Genomic DNA, 18136 nt, shown 5'->3' with positions numbered 1-18136 from the left:
AACCTCACACCTCAGAGCAGCTCTCAAACAACATCAGAATGAAGAACTAGAGGAACCTGGGGAGTGACAGCACAAATTGAGGGTGCTTGAGGGTCAAGGAAGAGAAAAAACAATTGTGGCATCCCCACTGGCTTTCCAGTTCCCCTTGAGGAAATTATTAGTATCACGACTCTGAAAAGAGAGTAAATTGCAAGCTGCAAAAGATTTGTGACCCCTTGACAGATGCCAAACCAGGCACGACTCTCTGCTAGACTTCAGGCAATGATTTGGCTCTTCAGCCAAACTGTTTCACATGCCATTTGTTCCCTCCTGTCTGACCCAAAGTTTATACTGCAAACAGTTTTATATTTCCTGGTTGCACTGATCAGCCCAGAGCTCCATTTCGATTAACTGGTGGTTCACAGGGAGGCCACTACAGCTATATCAGCATAAATTGGTGTAACAGAGTGGAGAACCAGGCCCTTTGACTTTAAAAGCTCAACCCTGGCCTTACTGACTTCCATGGCCAATATTTTATCTGCTGCATCCTCCTCCCTGTAATTCACAAAAGTGAAATACACACTCCATGGAGGTAGTACCTGAGTTTGGTCATTATTTTGTTAACACATGCACACAGTGCTAGTTATTAATTCAACAAACAATCTTTTATTCTGTTATTTTAAAAGAGGTAATAGCTATAGCCTGCATTAAAAGTACTTCCAGAAAAACCAGGTAATGGAGGAAATACCATGGACTACAACTTTTCTAGAACCACACACCAGTTTCCCTGATCATAGTAACTCTTTTGAACCCTCACACCATCCAGGGATCTGCACGCTGCTTCCAGTTCGCCTTCACAGAACACGTGGTAATAGCGGTGGAAAACAGGGCTGGGTCCTTGCGATTCCTTAGAGCCAGCTGGAAACAGCACAGTCTCAACGTTTTCCCGTCTCTTTTTAGTGCCACCTTTCAGGTGCCAGGGAACCAGCAAATCCTGAGAGTGAAAGGAGGTTCGGTTGGTGTGAACAGGCAGTCTGGAGTCTGCCACTGGCTTTGCACCACAGCCTTTGTCCTTTGAGTCACCAAGGAGTTGGTCAGTACTCGCTGAGTCTTGGCTGCTGCTATCAGGCATCTGATCACCAGGCAGTCTCTGGGCCATGCCAGAATTGATTTCCTCCTCCTTGTCTTTATTGCCGTGCTTTTCCTTAAGGTATTTAGACTTCTGGTTTTTGTATTCTTGTTCCATTGCCCAGACATAAATGAGTGCTGTTCCACCAGGCCTCAGAAGCCGGGCTAGTTCACGGATAGCTGCCAGCCTCCTTTCCTACAAAAGGAAAGCAGAAGTGGGAAGCTGGTATATAAACAGACAGACATAACAACAGAACCGGCAGCACGTCCTGCTTACTGCCATCTATCTGCCCACACCCCAATACAATGAAGACCAGAGGAATTTTTTCCACTCTGCATTTTGGGCAATGTCCATTTCTATCCGACATGCATGAGTACAGAGCACCATAACCCACTAATGGCCAGGCACTGGTAAATAACTCATAGAATCATTTAGGCTGGAAAAGACCTCTAAGATCGTCTGGTCCAACCTTTAACCTAGTACTGCCAAGTCCACCATTAAACCAAGTCCCTAAGCACTACATCTACACATTTCTTGAAGACCTCCATGGATGGTATCTCAACAACTTCCCTGGGCAGCCTGTTCCAATGCTTCACAACCCCTTCCGTGAAGAAATTTTTCCTAATATCCAACCTAAATTTCCCCTGGTGCAACTTCAGGCCATTTCCTCTTGTCTTATCACTTAGTGCTTAGGAGAAGAAACTGACCTCCATCCCACTACAACCTCCTTTAAAATCATTGTAGAGAGCAATAAGGTCTCCCCTGAGCCTCCTCCTCTCCTCCAGGCTAAACAACCTCAGCTCCCTCAGCAGCTCCTCATATGATTTGTTCTCTAGACCCTTCCCCAGCTTTGTAGCCCTTCTCTGGACACGCTGCAAGGCCTCAACGTCCTTCTTGTAGTGAGGGGCCCAAAACTGAACACAGTACTCAAGGTGCGGCCTCACCAGAGCAGAGCACAGGGGGACAATCACTATGCACAAGGTAAGCCATTTTCCTGAACACAGTTCTCTTGCCATCTGAAAACAGTGCTGTGTTGATTAGGAATTCTTGGATGTTTCAGCCCAGTTCGAAACGACACACAGTCTCTTCAAGAGAGTCAATCAATATCTAAAATCCTAGATTCAAATCTACCATACCTAACAATACATACACTAAGTTTGCAGCTGAAGGAGTTAAGATTTAGAGCTCAAAGACAGTTCCTCTAACTACCCCAATGAAGATATGTCAGTCTTCTCCAAAACAGACTGCTCCCTACTTTTTATACTGCATCTGGAAGCATTCACTTCATTTCTGCTACCAGAAATGGGCTTGCTACAGCTGCACGGTTCCTGCCAGGAGAAGCTTACACAACCCAGAGAGAAGGCAGACAGACGACCAGTGTCCCTGTTGTTCTTTGTAGATGAAGAATGAAGGCACAGAGGAAAAACCATGAGATCTGTTCAAGATCTGAGTTAGGAAGTAATATATCTTCTGATTCCCAAAGCAAAGCCCCTTCTCCAGAGTCATTAATTTTAAGCAGAACAGAATGAAACACAAACATCAGAGATCCAAGTGCCAGGAGGAGCAAGTGCACCTGACAGGGAGAAGGAGAACGTAAAGAGAATGTCTCGAAGGCAGCAGCAGTGTAACAGCTTAACTCTGCTCAGACAACTGCTTATACCAAACGCAAGTCTTGAATTTCACCCCACTTATTCTTCCCTTTTGCTCCCATGAGCCCAAACCAGCAGTTTTTTATACCATTAGTAGTTCTGCACAGCAACACAGCAGTACAGTGGAGCACAGGGGGGTGACTTACTGCTGTTGAGAAATGGTGAATGACAGCGATAGAGATGCAGGCATCACAAGAACCACTTCGGATTGGCACTGACAGGGCATCACCGACAAATGCCTGGAAATTTTTTTCTCCACAAATATCCACAAGGTTTTTGCTGCGATCACAGCCAATCTGTAACAGAAAGTGTTTCATTAAGCTTTTCCTAAGAGGATAATTACAAGACTGGAAAATGATTTTCACTCGATGCTTACTCTAATAGAGTCATCACAGTCTCCTACCAAGGTAACACATTTTAGTTCAAAACAAAACCACGAGTGAGCATGAGAAAAGAGGGTCAACTAAGTAGCATATATGATTGCTGGGTACAGACAAAAAGAAAGAAAAAAAGTGTGTATTTAAAACTGAAAGATAACAGATGGGCTATTAGACAGCTCATTATAGCACCTTGATTTTGAACCAGCGTAAGACAGAACAGCTTTCAGCACAACATTTCTCAAAACTGGTCTCAAAATAGCAGAAGAGCCAGAAAATAGCAAAGGAAGAGGTGACCCAACCTAACCTCAGTATTCTTGTTTCCTTTCAATTGCCACTTGTAATCCGATGACATTTTAAGCAGCCAAATTCTGAACTCACAAATGCTGAATCTACAAGTATAAACACCAAAGTGTCGACTTCAGTAGCATCTCTGAGGCATGTCACACAGCTTCATTAATCACACAGGTTTTGTCATTTCAGTGTAAGAAAGTGCTCAGGTACAGTCCTTTTCAACCTCGGCACCAAAATGCACAAAAGGTGAAGCTTTCATATTCAGCACAACAATTTTCAACGTTCCTGTACAGTCCAAACAAAATGATCCCCAGAAAGCATTTCAGAACACCTCATTAAATGTTTCTTTTGCCCTTTGAATCTTACCCAGTGTCCAAGCCAAAGATACAAGGAAAAAGCATCTAGAAAAAGTTTTTTACATGCTTGCATAAAAACAATTAAATCCAAGCTAGTCTACACTCTTCTGTAAGAACAAACAGCGTGAGGCATGTACCACTCTCATTTGCATGTCTGCCACGCACATTCACTACTCAAACCAAAGCCCTGCTACCAAGCCATATATATCAAACTCAGCCTGCATCAGAACGTTGCATTTATTTTGATTTTCAATGATCAGCAACAAGCAAATACCAGAGCACAGATTCAGGTTCCTATATAAATAATTCTGACAGTGTTTATTTTGTTTGATGCAAAAAGAATACTAAACTATCCTCAATGCAAGAAGAATAGCAAACTGCTCTGGTTAATCAACCCAGCAGAGACAACAGTATTGCTAAAATTAAAAATGTCTTTGCAATAATTAGTAAAAATAAATATATTTTCCAACATAACTTCTCATTTTATCAGTTCAATTTATTTTAGCTTTCTACCTACCATCACAACTTTGAAGAAAACCAGGAATCCGTTCCAGTCAGATTTCCTGAAAGCTTCCAAGTGAGCTTCTATCTACTGATGCCCCTGACTTCTGGTCCAAAGTAAATGAAACTGTTGTGGAAATGCCAGTCTGACTACCCAGGATCATTTTCCACAAAACCAGCACTACAGCTACGTACATATCATCCTGCCAATTAATTCTGAACAGCCCTGAAAAGATCAAGATCAATCCTCGTATTGCTTCCTTCCCATTTATTTCTTGGCCTCCTCTCAGAACTTACTGAAGCACAAAGTGAATAAAAGAGGGAACTCTTGTTTACTTGGAAGTAAACATAAATCCCCACCATTTCATGCTGGAAACCAACTGAGGTGTCTTTAAATTACCCTCATCATGAGGCAGGTTTAGCTGACAACCTGCGTGTTGGTGATTCCACGCCTCATTACCAGTGCCCTCAACTACTTTTGCAATTAAGACATTAGCACAGGGTACTTAATAAAACTCAAGAGGTCCAATTTGATGCAGACCAAAAAAGAAGGAAGAAGAGTATTTGCAACTTCCACTGTCTTTCCCAGAAAGAATTGCTCGGGCACTACACTACCACAGTAAAAACAGGCTGGAGAGTGAAGTTCGATCCTCCCCTCCTAAAATGACCTTGAAAAGGACTACGTTGTATGTTGATGAAATTCAGTGAACTGAGAACAAGAACAAAGGCATGACTGCCAGAATGTGAAGTCCTCATTTGCATCTAAATTACATCAAATAATTACGAAGTCAGGCTTCCTTGTCATGTCATCCTTGTTAAAGTGGATCTACATCCAAACAAAAAGATTCCATTTTGCAAGGAAAATGGAAGCCTTGAAATGGATCCATTTGGATGCACAGCTGTTCTGAAACAGGTATATTAGGCTTACCTTTATACTGTTTTTATTATTTACTTTATAATAAGTGCTACATATACATGCATAAATGCTGAACATGGGGAGTCACCACAAACCTGCCTGGTGCTGGAGCTAACCAAATTCAGCATCCTTATTAGAATAATCTCCCCATGATATTTTAACTAGACTTCTTATCACCCCATTCTTGTATTTTGTAGCTTACAAGAAACACGCATTCATTCAAAACCAGTATCTATTGGTTTCAGTCTCTTAGAAACCAATAACCTAGCAAAAAGCAGTTAACTTCAGTGGTGTAGTACGAGCTTACAGGCGGAAATCGAGCCTATCTATGATTTTTAAGAACATATGGGGCATTTTCCAAAACAAGATGGACGTCCCATAAGAAACCATTTACAGCAAGAGACAGAGACCTCAAACTCAACTTCTCCCAATCCTGTTACTGATTTCTAGTTCTGAAGCAAGTAGAAGCTTTGATGTTATGAAGCTTCATTTACAGAAAATAGTTCAAAGACATGTTTCGATACAGAATAGTTTTATTTTTTTTCTCTCTCTCTCCAATTAAACAATCAAATCATTAAAAAAATCTCAAAAGGTAACTGGAACGCTTTAATTTTTGCCAGTTCATATTTCTAATGTTTATGTTTAGCATAGGATACTATCCTTGTTAAGCTCTTCTAGAACTACGTAGAAAGGTAGAGGAAGTGCTATTAGCTCAGTGTCCAAAAAGAAAAGAACCTTAATCTAGCACATTCCTTGGTGAGTCAAACTGATTCTTCTCTAACATTTCTTACAGCTTTTCTCCAAGTTTTCCAGATTAAACTCCTTGCTTCAGCCATGCAATTTCTTACATGTATCTCCAACAGCACAGCTGACTGTTCAGCTGAACCCACCTCTTAGCCAGGCCTCCAAGCAAGTTGCTCTACTCCTTTTAGTATTCCCTCAGAGGAGGTCTGCTTCTCAGGTTTCATCGATTTTACTCCAGGCAGCCATTCCCTACATCCCTGCCTTTTTGGCAGGCATCTACAAACTTCTTCGCTGTTTTTTTGTGATCTCAGGAGCTCCAGAGTGGTCACTGACACCTATTTATCTGGACTCACAAAACACTTTTTTTTTTTTTTTACAGGTATATCTGCCACTGATTTTCATTTTATCTGGATAAAACCATTTACATCCAACTCTTGTTTTAAGTCAGGAAATGTGTATTATCAAACCTTTAGATAAATTAAAGAAGCATCAAAAAAGACTAAGATAAAAGACGTGGGGAAGGGAAGGGAGAAAGAAATGCAAAATCTGTGATTTGTCTGAATTTCCAGCAGCTCTGCACTGGGTTCCTTGGAAAGCAATAAGATAGGCAGAAACCCCATCCCGATCCTTCAGGTTCCCAGGCAACTTCACCTACACCATTTCAACTAGGAGTAGTTAAACTAAATTTTATAAAACCTTATTAATGCAGTGGTTTGGAATTGATCATTAGGGGCCAAAAGACACTAGATAAATAGCAAGCTTTGTAACAGTACTGCAAATCTGCAAAAGATAAATCTTCTTGCACGCTTAAATAAAGATAGGTAAAGGCAGGTCAACGGTGCCCACCATTATATATTTTCTTTCTATGTTATCTCATTATTACTAACTCTACCTGGTTGAATTAGTTCATTTAAGTATCTGGGAACCTGATTGATTCAGCACATTAGAAACTGATGAAGAAAACTACATCTAATTCTGAAATCCAACTACCAAATGGAATTATGTGGCTCCCCAGAGAAACACCTCAACTATAACTAATAGTGTCAGAGCCTCAAGGAACCAAATTACATTCCAGCACACATACACACACACAGGAAAAAGAGACACCAGCACAGACACAGCAAGGAAGACAAATCTCCTTGCTCCAGCTGGTCTGCCAGGCCTTCAGCATTCTCTTCACCCCGTGTTTTGTTTTTCCATTGCATGCAGTCAGGGTGCCTGTGGAAACTGCTATGACTAAAACGGGAAGCTCATTTCTCAATTACACAGCAACAGAGCCAAGCTGAACAAGTCAGTGTTCATTCTGGTTTTGCGTTGCTCTTGCCCAGTGCCTCCTGAGCCCAGAACTCCCATCACTTTAATGACTCCTGATTCAGTGAGAGAAAAGGGCAGGAAAGGTTCCTCTGCCTCATCCTTCAGTCACTGAAATATACAGTGACCTGGCTCTAGGTATACCTTTGTCAGATAGTTTTGTCCTTCCTGTTTTTACTTACTACTAAGTCCTTCAAATAGAAATCTGTTCTCAAGCAACACGGATCCATTGCAACTAAAAACCGCTCACCAGTACGCAACATTAATGCACCTGATCTTCACAGTCCCTCTTCCCCATTCCCCAAAAAATCAAACTTACATACAGTTCCAGTTGATAACAGCTTGGGACAATAATGCAGGGGGAAAAATAAAGACAGATACGCATCTCACTGCAGTGGGGTGACTTACAAGGTCACGTGAAATACAAGAAACATTACTGACTACCTTTGAATGACACGCAGTGCAGAAATAGGAGTGTCTGTATTAAAACAAACCATTTGGGCTCCTGTGTTGCCATCATTTTTCTTCCTAGCATCAGTATTCTGGCAAGTAGAGTCATTTCTTTTTATATAAGAAAAACAGCTACCCAACGCATGGTCAGTTATTACTGGATTTCCCACCAGTTTATCAGTTCAACTGCAAGTGTAAACCACAAAACTGAAAGGCTTCCATGCCTTCCACTCACACCCTAGCCCCACGGGGATGCTGCACATTCCTGTGGTGATTTACACATCACCACACCTGCCTGGACACTGGAACCTGGGAGACAGAGCTACAGCTCATAAAAATGGATGAGATACACTGCAATGATGTCAACAGGCTCTGGAAGGAAACCCTTGTGGTGATGGGGGGATGGGTAAGGCTGAAATACTGCGCTCTGTAAAAATAAAAGCTCCGCTTATACATATGAACATTAAGCTTGAAAACGCTTAAATATATACTGTTAAAGTAATTAGTTCCCCCAAATGAGGTTGGGTAGGAAAACAAACAAACAAAAAACTGTAGACATTTCTATTTGCATTCCTTCCAACAATAAAAATAGCTGGGAAAGACAGAGAAATAAAAGTAATCTGAGACTAAAAGTCTGAGACTCTTTCTCCAGTCTTTGCCCTGACTACATCAGACATGGATTCTCTCTCTCTCTCAAACATTCTTAACCTCAACTTGTGCTTGTCACGAAGTTGCTGTTCCTTGACTGTGTCAGAACAACGCAGCCATTGCGGTGCTGTCATTTTCGCTGAGCGTAGCTGGATTCACACGCATTCCATTGTAACGCAATGACACCCGGGTAGGTAAGGCTCTATGTAATCATCTAAAGAAGCTGAAGCAAATTCAACAGCTCAGGCCACAGCGGAGACGTTTTCGGGCAGTGCCTGAAGATTAAAACATCGAGAGAGATACCTTAGCTGTGACCCACCATTAGAGCTGCTACTTGAAGCATCCTGTCTAAAAATGTACAGTAACCTTTAAAGTACATCGCCTGACCTCAGAAAGTGCTTGCCTCAGGTCCCTCTGCCTAATTTTCAGTATTTCTGAGAAAAAACACTCCCAAGCTGCATGGCTGTACTGTTTTTTGCTTCTTTCCCAACTAGACTAAGAGCTCCTGTGCACTGTGCATAAAAACGTGACAAGAGCCACAGCAATGCTGTGAAGGAAGGATGCAAATAAGTAAGTTTCTGGCTTGACTTTATGCTCACGAGCTAAGAGTAGGAAATGAGGAAGGAAACGGATGGCCTGTATCTAGAGACCATCCTCTTATCCCAACAACGCACCTGGTATGTAAAGCACGAAGTATCCCCTCAGCCTCAGATCTGTGCCCAACCCATGGTAAATGGCCAGCTGAAGGAAACCATCTCCAGATGCTAACTTTCAACTGTCTCAACTGCTTTAAAAGTCTCCTCTCTTTCACTGTTACTTTCCACTTTTTGGACTTGTGCAGGCATGTAGGAAATGAGTTAACTGCTAAGGGAACAGGAGGGAAGGGCTGGCATTCAGCTGACTGCCAGCAGATGCAGGATCTTTCTTTCCCTCCGTTGGTTAACTGTGGGCTCCAGGACACAGCCTGGTCCTGGGAATTTCTGAATACAGCAACTCAGAGATTTTACCTTAAAGGCTTACCAGAAACCTATACAGCAGCAATTTCCTGAATTCATTCTAGCACTCGGTGACCTACATGAAACCCTGGAAAACTTTTTTCCCCTCTAGTTAGGTTTGCAGATTTTTCTTACAGGAAAGTGATTAGTCAGGAGCAAAAGACTGAAATGTATTGAACATTAATAATTATTTTCAGGCTACTGCAGTCAGGCACTAACATGCCTACTTATAAATCAGTTGTTTTTTTTCCTAGCTTATAAAAGCAGTAATGAAAATAAATGCATTACAAATACAGACAGGGCTGTAAATAACAACTTATGTCTTATAGCTGAATATAAATAGCAGTACAGAAACTCTTGTTTCTCTGTTGCAACAGACAAACAAGTCTGACTTTTATTATTGATAATGAATGTTTTGCCTTGCATAGAATTTTTCAAGCCTGATGGATTTTTAAGCGTTTCATAGTACAAACGCATGAAAGAACCAGTTCTGGAACAGGGGACAGCTTAATGCACACCTCTCAAAGCCTTGTTTTGGGTAAAAGGAACAACAGAAAGTTTGACCCTGCAAAAAAGTCTCTGAAATATTTGCAGTAAAAACAGTCTGTTGGTCCATATTTGTATGTGCTTCATGTTCCCATAATAGGAAAGGAGAGAAGTAAAACTGAGCTAAGCGCAGACTGTGCGAGAGGGAAGGTGATGAGAACATAAGAACAATGACATCAGGACTATCGAAAAGCGAGGAAAAGAGTGAGAGAGAAATTACAGAAATCTGTGCTGAAGTTGAGACTCCCCCACGCATTTTATGTTGGCATATTTACTGGGACTATGCACAGATTCAGGTGGGAAGGCCAACCATGGGATCATTCACAAACGAGCCATGCCATTAGGCCAAAGGGAACTGAAGACGTATTAAAACAAGTACTGTCCGTGGAGATTTCAACAAATTGTACACTGCATTTCCCACACATCAGCCACTTCTTGGAAGAATTCAAATTGCCCAACTATTTTCCCTTTAATAATCTTACTTAATAACAGTAACAAAAAACCAGTAACATCCATTACAAATTTTTCAATCCTCTGCACCCATCGCTACTTTTTTATTAACATACTCTAACTTGCAAAGCAAAAATTGTTTTGAAATAAAGGTTAACACACATAGCGAAGGGATCAGGAAGCCTAACACAATTGGTAATTGATCTTGGATCAGGCAACAGCTTTCTGTTCTTGGCACTCTTCCTGCATCTGAAGCTCCAACATAGTACAACTGCACAATGGAATAAACACTAGTACTGATGAGAACAAACGACATTGGCTACTACTTACCATGTACAGATCCTTGTTGATGCCTAGATATTTCCCATTACCACAACCAACATCAGCGACTATTGACCCTTCTGGTAGTGACCTGAGAAACTCCACAATTCGGGGCCACGGGCTATGCCTGGTACTACTGAAGTGCGTGGCAATCTCTTCGTACACCTTGTGGACATATTCTTGCTCCAGCTCTGAGGCTTCCATCTCGTTATGGGGAAATGATGGTTGTATCTGTCTTTTCTGTCCTTTCTGGCTGTCACAGACAGATGGGTAAACTAGATGTAGCAACAGATATGCAAACAAGAACATTTTTCTTTATTTAAAGTCATTCCATATTAATTAAACTTACTTAGCAAAACAAAACAGAAGTAAAAGTGAAATATTAAATTGCAACGAGTGTTTCATTCCGTCCTTTTCCTTTTAAGAACTGAAACACAGGTTAAACTGCAGCACTGTTTGATGATTTTACAGCAAGCAACCTGCCCATGTGTACCAGAGGCTGTCTACAGCAATCATTCATCCTACTCTATTAACGAGGTTTGTGTTTTCAAAACTGAGACAGTGCCCCTAGCATCAAAGACCATGCCATTGCAATTCTGCCTCTGAAATTCCCATGAAATGCTGTTCTGAGGGCACAATTGGACTTCAGGTTCCACATAACGATTGAGCAATCTGTCAATTATTATCTGTACTGCCCTAAGTCACTTACATGGTTCTATCATTGCGGAACTGACTGCTTTTCCCTCTCTAATGTATTTATTTTCACAAAACTACAGTCCCCTTCAAATACCCAGAACTGATAAAAATCTGAAGAATATTAGCTACTTCTATTATATTACATTCTTCCAGTACTTAAGGTCCCAATAAAACACAAGATTCTGTATTAATCATCTGACTCCAGTGTTAGACAAATGCCTTCCTGTATACTGAAACTCCAGCAACCACGCGGATGCAATTAATTCAAACCACATGGTATGGCTAACCCTGTAGTGTTTAGGAACAACTACCAGGACTGCCAAAACTATCTAAAGGGATAAACAGATTTGCTCAAGAAATGCGCTTATATATTGATGATACGCAAATACCAGTTTTGACTGGGAGATCACCTCAAGACACTTACTGCAGTTGCAGGGGCTTCTCCTCACTTTCCTGAATGTAAATGATGTCCTTGTTTTCCTCTGATTTAGTGTTAAATCTCCAACATCAGCAGTGATCGTTCCAACTTTCTGTCCCAGCTCAGAAGCTTGAATGATATCATATTTTCTGGGTGTAATCCTAAAACAAAGTAACACAAAATCAAAGAATAATTTAATTTGCATCAGAAAAAAAATAAACAATCCATCTTTATAACAAGGCAATTCTTAAGTGCTCTGACAAGTGTGATTACAACATGCCATTTAATGTACTGCTGCTTCTATTTTCAGCTTATTCAATTTCAGAGAACAAAATAAGAAGTGCTGACACATAAACTAATGATGTTAATTAAAGTGTTATTTAATTGAAAGGAACTACATTTCCCTTCCCCTACTTCCTTTCCCTCCATAAGTTTGATTATTTTTTAGGCCTTTATCTGAAATATATTCGTTAAAGCTAAAATACACTAGTTAAAATGGAGGCTACGGACCTAGAATAGTATTGACTAGCTCTAAACTAGCAGATTGAAGTTGCTTGTTACAAACGAGCCTTCTCACAAAGCCTGCTTTGCAACAGAATTGCTTTTCCATTTATTGACTGCAGAAGATGCAAAGACTAGCACTTCGGAGATTTGCAAAAATGCCTGAAGGGTACAGCTCTGCTGTACATCTTTCTTGACCAAAACCTATCAATCAAGCAAACTGGGAACAGAGCTTCTTAAGCTACTTCTGGATTTGACACAGATCTTAATGGAAAATAAAAACATTTTTGGAAGCATAAAATTCATAAAATGAAAGCGACTTGGAACATTTTTTTGGAGGTGAAAAAAGTTTCAAACAATTTTATGAAAAGATTTACATTGCAAAAGGTACCAAAATTTAGAATTTTGAATAGCTCTACAGTAGATCTCTCTCAAAGTTGACAAGAGGAAAATTAGAAAGTAAAATGGGAAACACAGCTTGAGAGAAGAGATACAGCTGCACCCGCATGTGGCTTCCTATCACTTGCACATGGGATAAAGTAGATACTCTTCGAAGAAAACCGAAACTCTTTAGGGAAATAGCTTAGTACTTCAAAGCTGCTACTGTCACTGATACATTTTCCTTTCCTGAACTTAGTCATCAAGGAGACGAATGCAGAAATTTTCCCAAGGGAAAAAAAAAATAATAATAATCTCTAAGGAATTGGCCTCAGTGAAGCCTTTTCGGAGCTGCTGACTTCAAAGTCCTTGATTCCCAGAAAGAAAAACTCTCAGTATAAAACCGACTTCCATATTGGTTAGCTGAGTTTAACCCTCATAAGCTGAGCTAGAAGCAGGGGGAAATGTCTCTGATATTTTTCAATAAAGCAGAACAGTTGGTCTCAACTCATATTTCCACTGGAACTCTTTTGCAGGCCACACGAAACTGCTGATCAGTGCCTGTACTTAACCAAGCAGACGAATGATCTGAATGCCAAGAAGGCAGCCTGATCAGCGTGCCAGTACTTTGTTCTGTCACCTTTCCTACCGCAAGGAAGCCAATCTTTAGTCCCATCACAGGGAAAGAGCACAGATCCTTCCTGTCTGGAAATCACTGACGATCCATGGAGATCTTGCACAAAGACAGCACAGGGCAGCCCTAGTAGAAATCTCCCAGAGACAGCCATGGGAAGGATGGGATCTAATAAAAAAACTGCCTTGTCCATGGCAGTTAATGAAACTATGATGAAATAACCAGCTAACGATGGCCAAGATTCCCTTGACAGCAGAACTTCAAATCCCAAGTTTGCAGATCTGTTATTTGATTTTCTGTTTACATAAAGTAATTTTTATATCTGCAGCAATAAGCTGTGAATGCTAGGAGCTAATATTTTCAGATATAAGCCTTCTTTTTCTGGGTTCTGTGGTTCCAATCTGCATGATTTCCTTTTGCCCATGCTACAAGAAAGAATGCTAGATAAAGGCTGGACTGAAAACAATATTCTCAATGTCAACAATAAAATGCTGTAAAAATCCTTTTCCTGTGCACCTTTTGTTAACAGGGTTAATTAAAATAAAGTCTCTAGTTCTCTTGGCATCCAAACATAGAGTGAATACATTTCCAGAATGATTCCAAAAATGAACCTTTTGCTCTCTAATTTGATTTCTGGGGAATAGATAAAAGGCATCACAAATGATCTTAAATACATTTTGATGTTACGTTTGCAAGTGAATTAACTACACTTGTTTGCTGGATTATTCATCTCATTAATTGCAACAGCATGTTTCACTAGCATGGAGGAAAACTTGTTCTTTACTGGCAAACTGTGCAAGCCCACCCTGTTATCTCTGTTCTACCTGGTTTCAGAAGATACCCATCAAGTAACAATGTGCACCAGGTGAGGCTGTGCCCTGAGAAATATCTGATGTTGCAACAACAGGTACTTCAGAAAAATAATAGAACAAATATAAAAGAAAAACATAAGAAGTACTACCCATTCTGAAATAAAGAGATTCCAATACTCATCTACCCCAGTTGAGTATCTGGGCCCACTACTGCTTTTAAAAATATTAATCATACAGAAAAACTATTTTTTAAGGAAGGCAGACAAGCACCAGAAATGGGAATATATGGGTAGAAAGACCTGAGATCTCCATTTTTAATGTAGACTACTTCCTTGGTTCCTAAAACACAACCATAATTGAAAGTACAAGCGAAGTAAGCAATGACTTCTTTCCAGTTCTTAGTAGACAAGTAAACTACCCAGACTGAATGCCTGTTGGAAATCACCACAAGTGCATTGCACATGTCCTTCCCCCTCCTGGGAGTTTGACTGCCCGGGCACTGGGCCAGCTTGGAAAGAGCAGAGCTGGTGGCCTTGGAGAAAGCTCTTGTGAAGCAAGCCAGGGGCCTCAGCAAAGACTATGTCTCTCCTTCCCCTGGGAGCTGCTTTTAAGCAGAAGCTGTCCTGCTGCACCATGCCTGAGCCACGGCCCAGATGTGTCACAGCTGTGTCTGTGCATGGCCACGGCCCTGCTGCTCTGGGTCCAGACCCCTGGCTGATGCCCCTGCCTGGCCTCAGCCCGCCCTCATGGAGGTGTCACCCCAGCCTGCCCCACACCACGGCTGGGGCAATGGGACATGGCTGGAGACACCCTGCCAGCTCCCCTGGGCCACTCCTCCCCAGGCCAGCAACATCACTGGCATGGGAGCAACCACGTTCTCAGAGTTGTAGATAACCCTTCCAAAAAAGGCTGACAGTATTTGACAGAACAGAATAAGAAGTTTATAATGCTGGACTTCATTGCCGTGGACTTCTTTCAGGTTGGAAATGAGGAGACATTTCTTCTCAAAAGAGCAGTCAGGCATTGGGAGGGGTTGCCCAGGGAGCTGGTGGAGTCACCATCCCTGGGGGTGTTCAAGGAAAGGTTGGAGGTGGTGCTTAGGGACATGGTTTAGTGGGTGACATTGGTGGCAGGGGGACGGTTGGACCAGATGATCTTGAGGGTATTTTCCAACCTTAATGGCTCTGTGATTCTATGATTCTATAATAATGCATGTCAGGAGTACCAGCTTCTTTTTACAATTATTTAATTTAACGAGGAAATATACAGGTAGTGTAAGTGCTCTATAAAAATGAACAATGTAAACGTCGTCGGGGAGTTCATATTCACCCTTCTTCATAATACAAATTAACCAGTAAAATTAAAAGGCAGGAAGTCTGCCAATAAAAGGATTTGATGTTTAATTTACACAGTGTAATTAGTCTCTCCAATTCACTGCTGTAACCAGTGACTGCTTGGGTCAAACAAAGGAAGAAACATTTACCATTGGCATTTCTGTCCAGTATGAGGGTTTACATATTATTCTTCTGAAGCGCACTACTGTCATTCTCAAAGCTCACCAAGTTTTTTGCCTTTTTGTCAATTTCAGTGCTCCTATTGTAAGTATTTCCCAGTAGTGCACGATTTAAAAATCTTATTGAAACTCTACAATAAGCAAAGCCTCAAGACACCTTTCAAGAAATCTCTTTTCCTAGGATCCCAAACTTGTTCACTATACTGCAGCCTTAGCAGTAGTTAAAGTGGTCCTAAATCAATGGGAAAGAGCCCAGGAAGACTTCCCTTTGTGATCTTGTGGACTGACAACTAGCTTCCTAAAATTCCCATTTTTTTCCTTCAATTTAACCTGAGCAGCATCTAGACAGAGGAGGGAATTTGTATAGTTATCTTAAAACCTCTTGATTTCTTTCAGAGTAATTCTAAATACAGAATATCATTATCAAAGTAGAAGAATAATATACTTTCTCCTTCTATTATCAGCACGCAGGGGCTCTTACACATACCCATGTGTCCACAGGTATCTGGATTCTCCAGACATCACCAATAAACTGCATCGGGGCAGCATAACTGCCACTGTGTGGCCATCGGGGTGTTTGAAATCCATCACAATCTAAAAAGAAGCAAAAACAACCACCAGCAATGAGCATGGCTTACAGAGCATCACACATACGCCAGGCATTTTCAAGTCTCAAGCTTTGTTTGTCTCCTCATTGTGTTAATCAGAATATTGCCACAAAACAGCGACATATGTCCTTAAGAAACAAAAGCCTTTAGGTTTCTGTCCTGCATCCATAAGATCTCTTCCTTTCAGCAGTGTGTTCAGAAATCTAAGGCTGACATAAAGTTTATATATATATAATCTTATAAATAATACAATTGAAATACTAAAATAAATATTTTATTTTCACAACAACAATTTCATTTGCAAGATCATGGGAGCACTGTTGAATCTTTATATGTACCTGTGATGTAGGAAGAGATTATTACCTTACAACTAAAGGCAACTGCATAAGGAGAGGGGCCACTTGCTATCTAAGTGACACATCTGGGCTAAGGCAGTCAGCTACTGTCTTTTTGTGAGGTTTATGCAGAGAGAGACAAATGTCTCCACAGGGCGATTCATCATAGTCTAAAATGCAGCTAAGTGATGTGGGATGACCCCACGCCCTCTGGAAATGCCCATTTATTCTCAGCAGATTGAGCTGAAACAATTAACTCAGGGTAGATACATAACACTTAAAGAACCAGTATTAGGGCAGATAAATCATTTCCAACCTGTCCACGTTCTTAGAGGTCTGCAGCACAAAAAGGACAAGGAGTCTCCCAAGATCCTGACTAACATGCCAACTACCAGAGCAGCCTTTTCTTGTGTGCCACCTGGCTTCTAGCCACAGCAATATACTGAGGTAATGCTTTCAGCTTTATTTCAATTTCACAGCCCAGACAGCAGTGTTCCATTTTGTTTCTGCTTGGGCTAGGAACGTTACCCCTTTACATTTCCCAAATGAGAGAAAATCCTGCTGTGAAAAACAAGGAACAGGTCCTTTAAGCATGCCAAATGATTTAAGGAAGACTTACCAATAAAAAAATGGTCAAAAATCATTCAAGTCGTGGTTCTAGCTACATTGAGAACAAACACCATGAAAAGTGGTGCCACCTGATTTGCAACCTGCTAAGGATGCAATTTAAAAGCAGACTTACTACGCTACACCAGATTGAAACAAATTAAGCAGTTCTGCTTCTGCATACAGATGCATTTATCAAAAGAAAACAATGGTGCAATGATTAGTCATTCAGCACAAAAAAAAAAACAAACGCCACAAGACAGACTGAATAAACAAGACTGTTTTAAACACTACAAATTACCACTTGCAACTATTGCTATTTATTGTTGTGCACACTGGAGCAAACTACAATGGCATTTACATTTTTAGGGAAAAAATTATTTATCCTTTAATACCACCTACACAGAGCAACAGCTTCTGCTCCTGTTGAGCTACCTAAATTTGAGGAAGGAAATCAGCATGATGAACACTGGGACAGAAAGGGTATAGGGAAGAACAGGAATACAGCCTACCTGTGAGCTCTGATCAATGATTACAAAACACTTCAACAGCTACACAAAAAAATGAATGGCAGACGCTTTCTAATATACTCCTTCCCTTGCATGTTGCAATTGCTTCCAGGTATCCTCAAAGAAGCTTCAGTGATCTAACGGGGAGGCTGTGCCATACAAAGCATGGCTAGGCACAAGCCTCTCTGAAAAGCAACGCTCTGGTAAGGTAAAGAAACAAGAGGATGACTGATCAAGAACAGCAAGTAGGGGAAAAGCATGAGAAGAAGTGAAGAGAGAAGTGGCTGGATTAAATGGATGAGAGGACACCTCAGCCTCTTTTGCTTCCTTGTCCAACTGCTGCTCAGGGACAGGTGTAAGGAGCATGAGACTGGGTTCTTCAGGAGCATGGCAGAATAAACTGAAAAAGAGATGCTGTCCAAATTCCTTCCTTGGAGGCTCAGTTACCCCTCTGTCCTGC

General features: G+C 41.1%; 1 protein-coding gene across 7 annotated transcripts in view; it reads right to left on the bottom strand.

Annotated features, from left to right (window-relative positions):
- Nucleotides 1-622: 622 nt before the first annotated feature.
- ALKBH8 (alkB homolog 8, tRNA methyltransferase) overlaps nt 623-18136 on the bottom strand; it is a 50874-nt gene continuing 33360 nt past the window's right edge. For all 7 annotated transcript variants that reach the window (XM_080603922.1, XM_080603923.1, XM_080603920.1 and 4 more), the window contains 5 exons: nt 16106-16212; nt 11787-11941; nt 10676-10941; nt 2904-3053; nt 623-1303 (listed from right to left, as the gene is read on the bottom strand). In XM_080603922.1, the coding sequence (XP_080460048.1) occupies nt 734-1303; nt 2904-3053; nt 10676-10941; nt 11787-11941; nt 16106-16212 (1248 nt within the window). In that variant the 3' untranslated portion in view covers nt 623-733. The remainder of the gene's footprint in view (nt 1304-2903; nt 3054-10675; nt 10942-11786; nt 11942-16105; nt 16213-18136) is intronic.

The sequence above is a fragment of the Anser brachyrhynchus genome (assembly GCF_964034855.1).
Source record: "Anser brachyrhynchus genome assembly, chromosome: 1".
NCBI classification, from domain to species: domain Eukaryota; kingdom Metazoa; phylum Chordata; class Aves; order Anseriformes; family Anatidae; genus Anser; species Anser brachyrhynchus.
The sequence above is the reverse complement of the archived record's forward strand: the minus strand, read 5'-3'. Positions and strand labels throughout refer to the sequence as shown.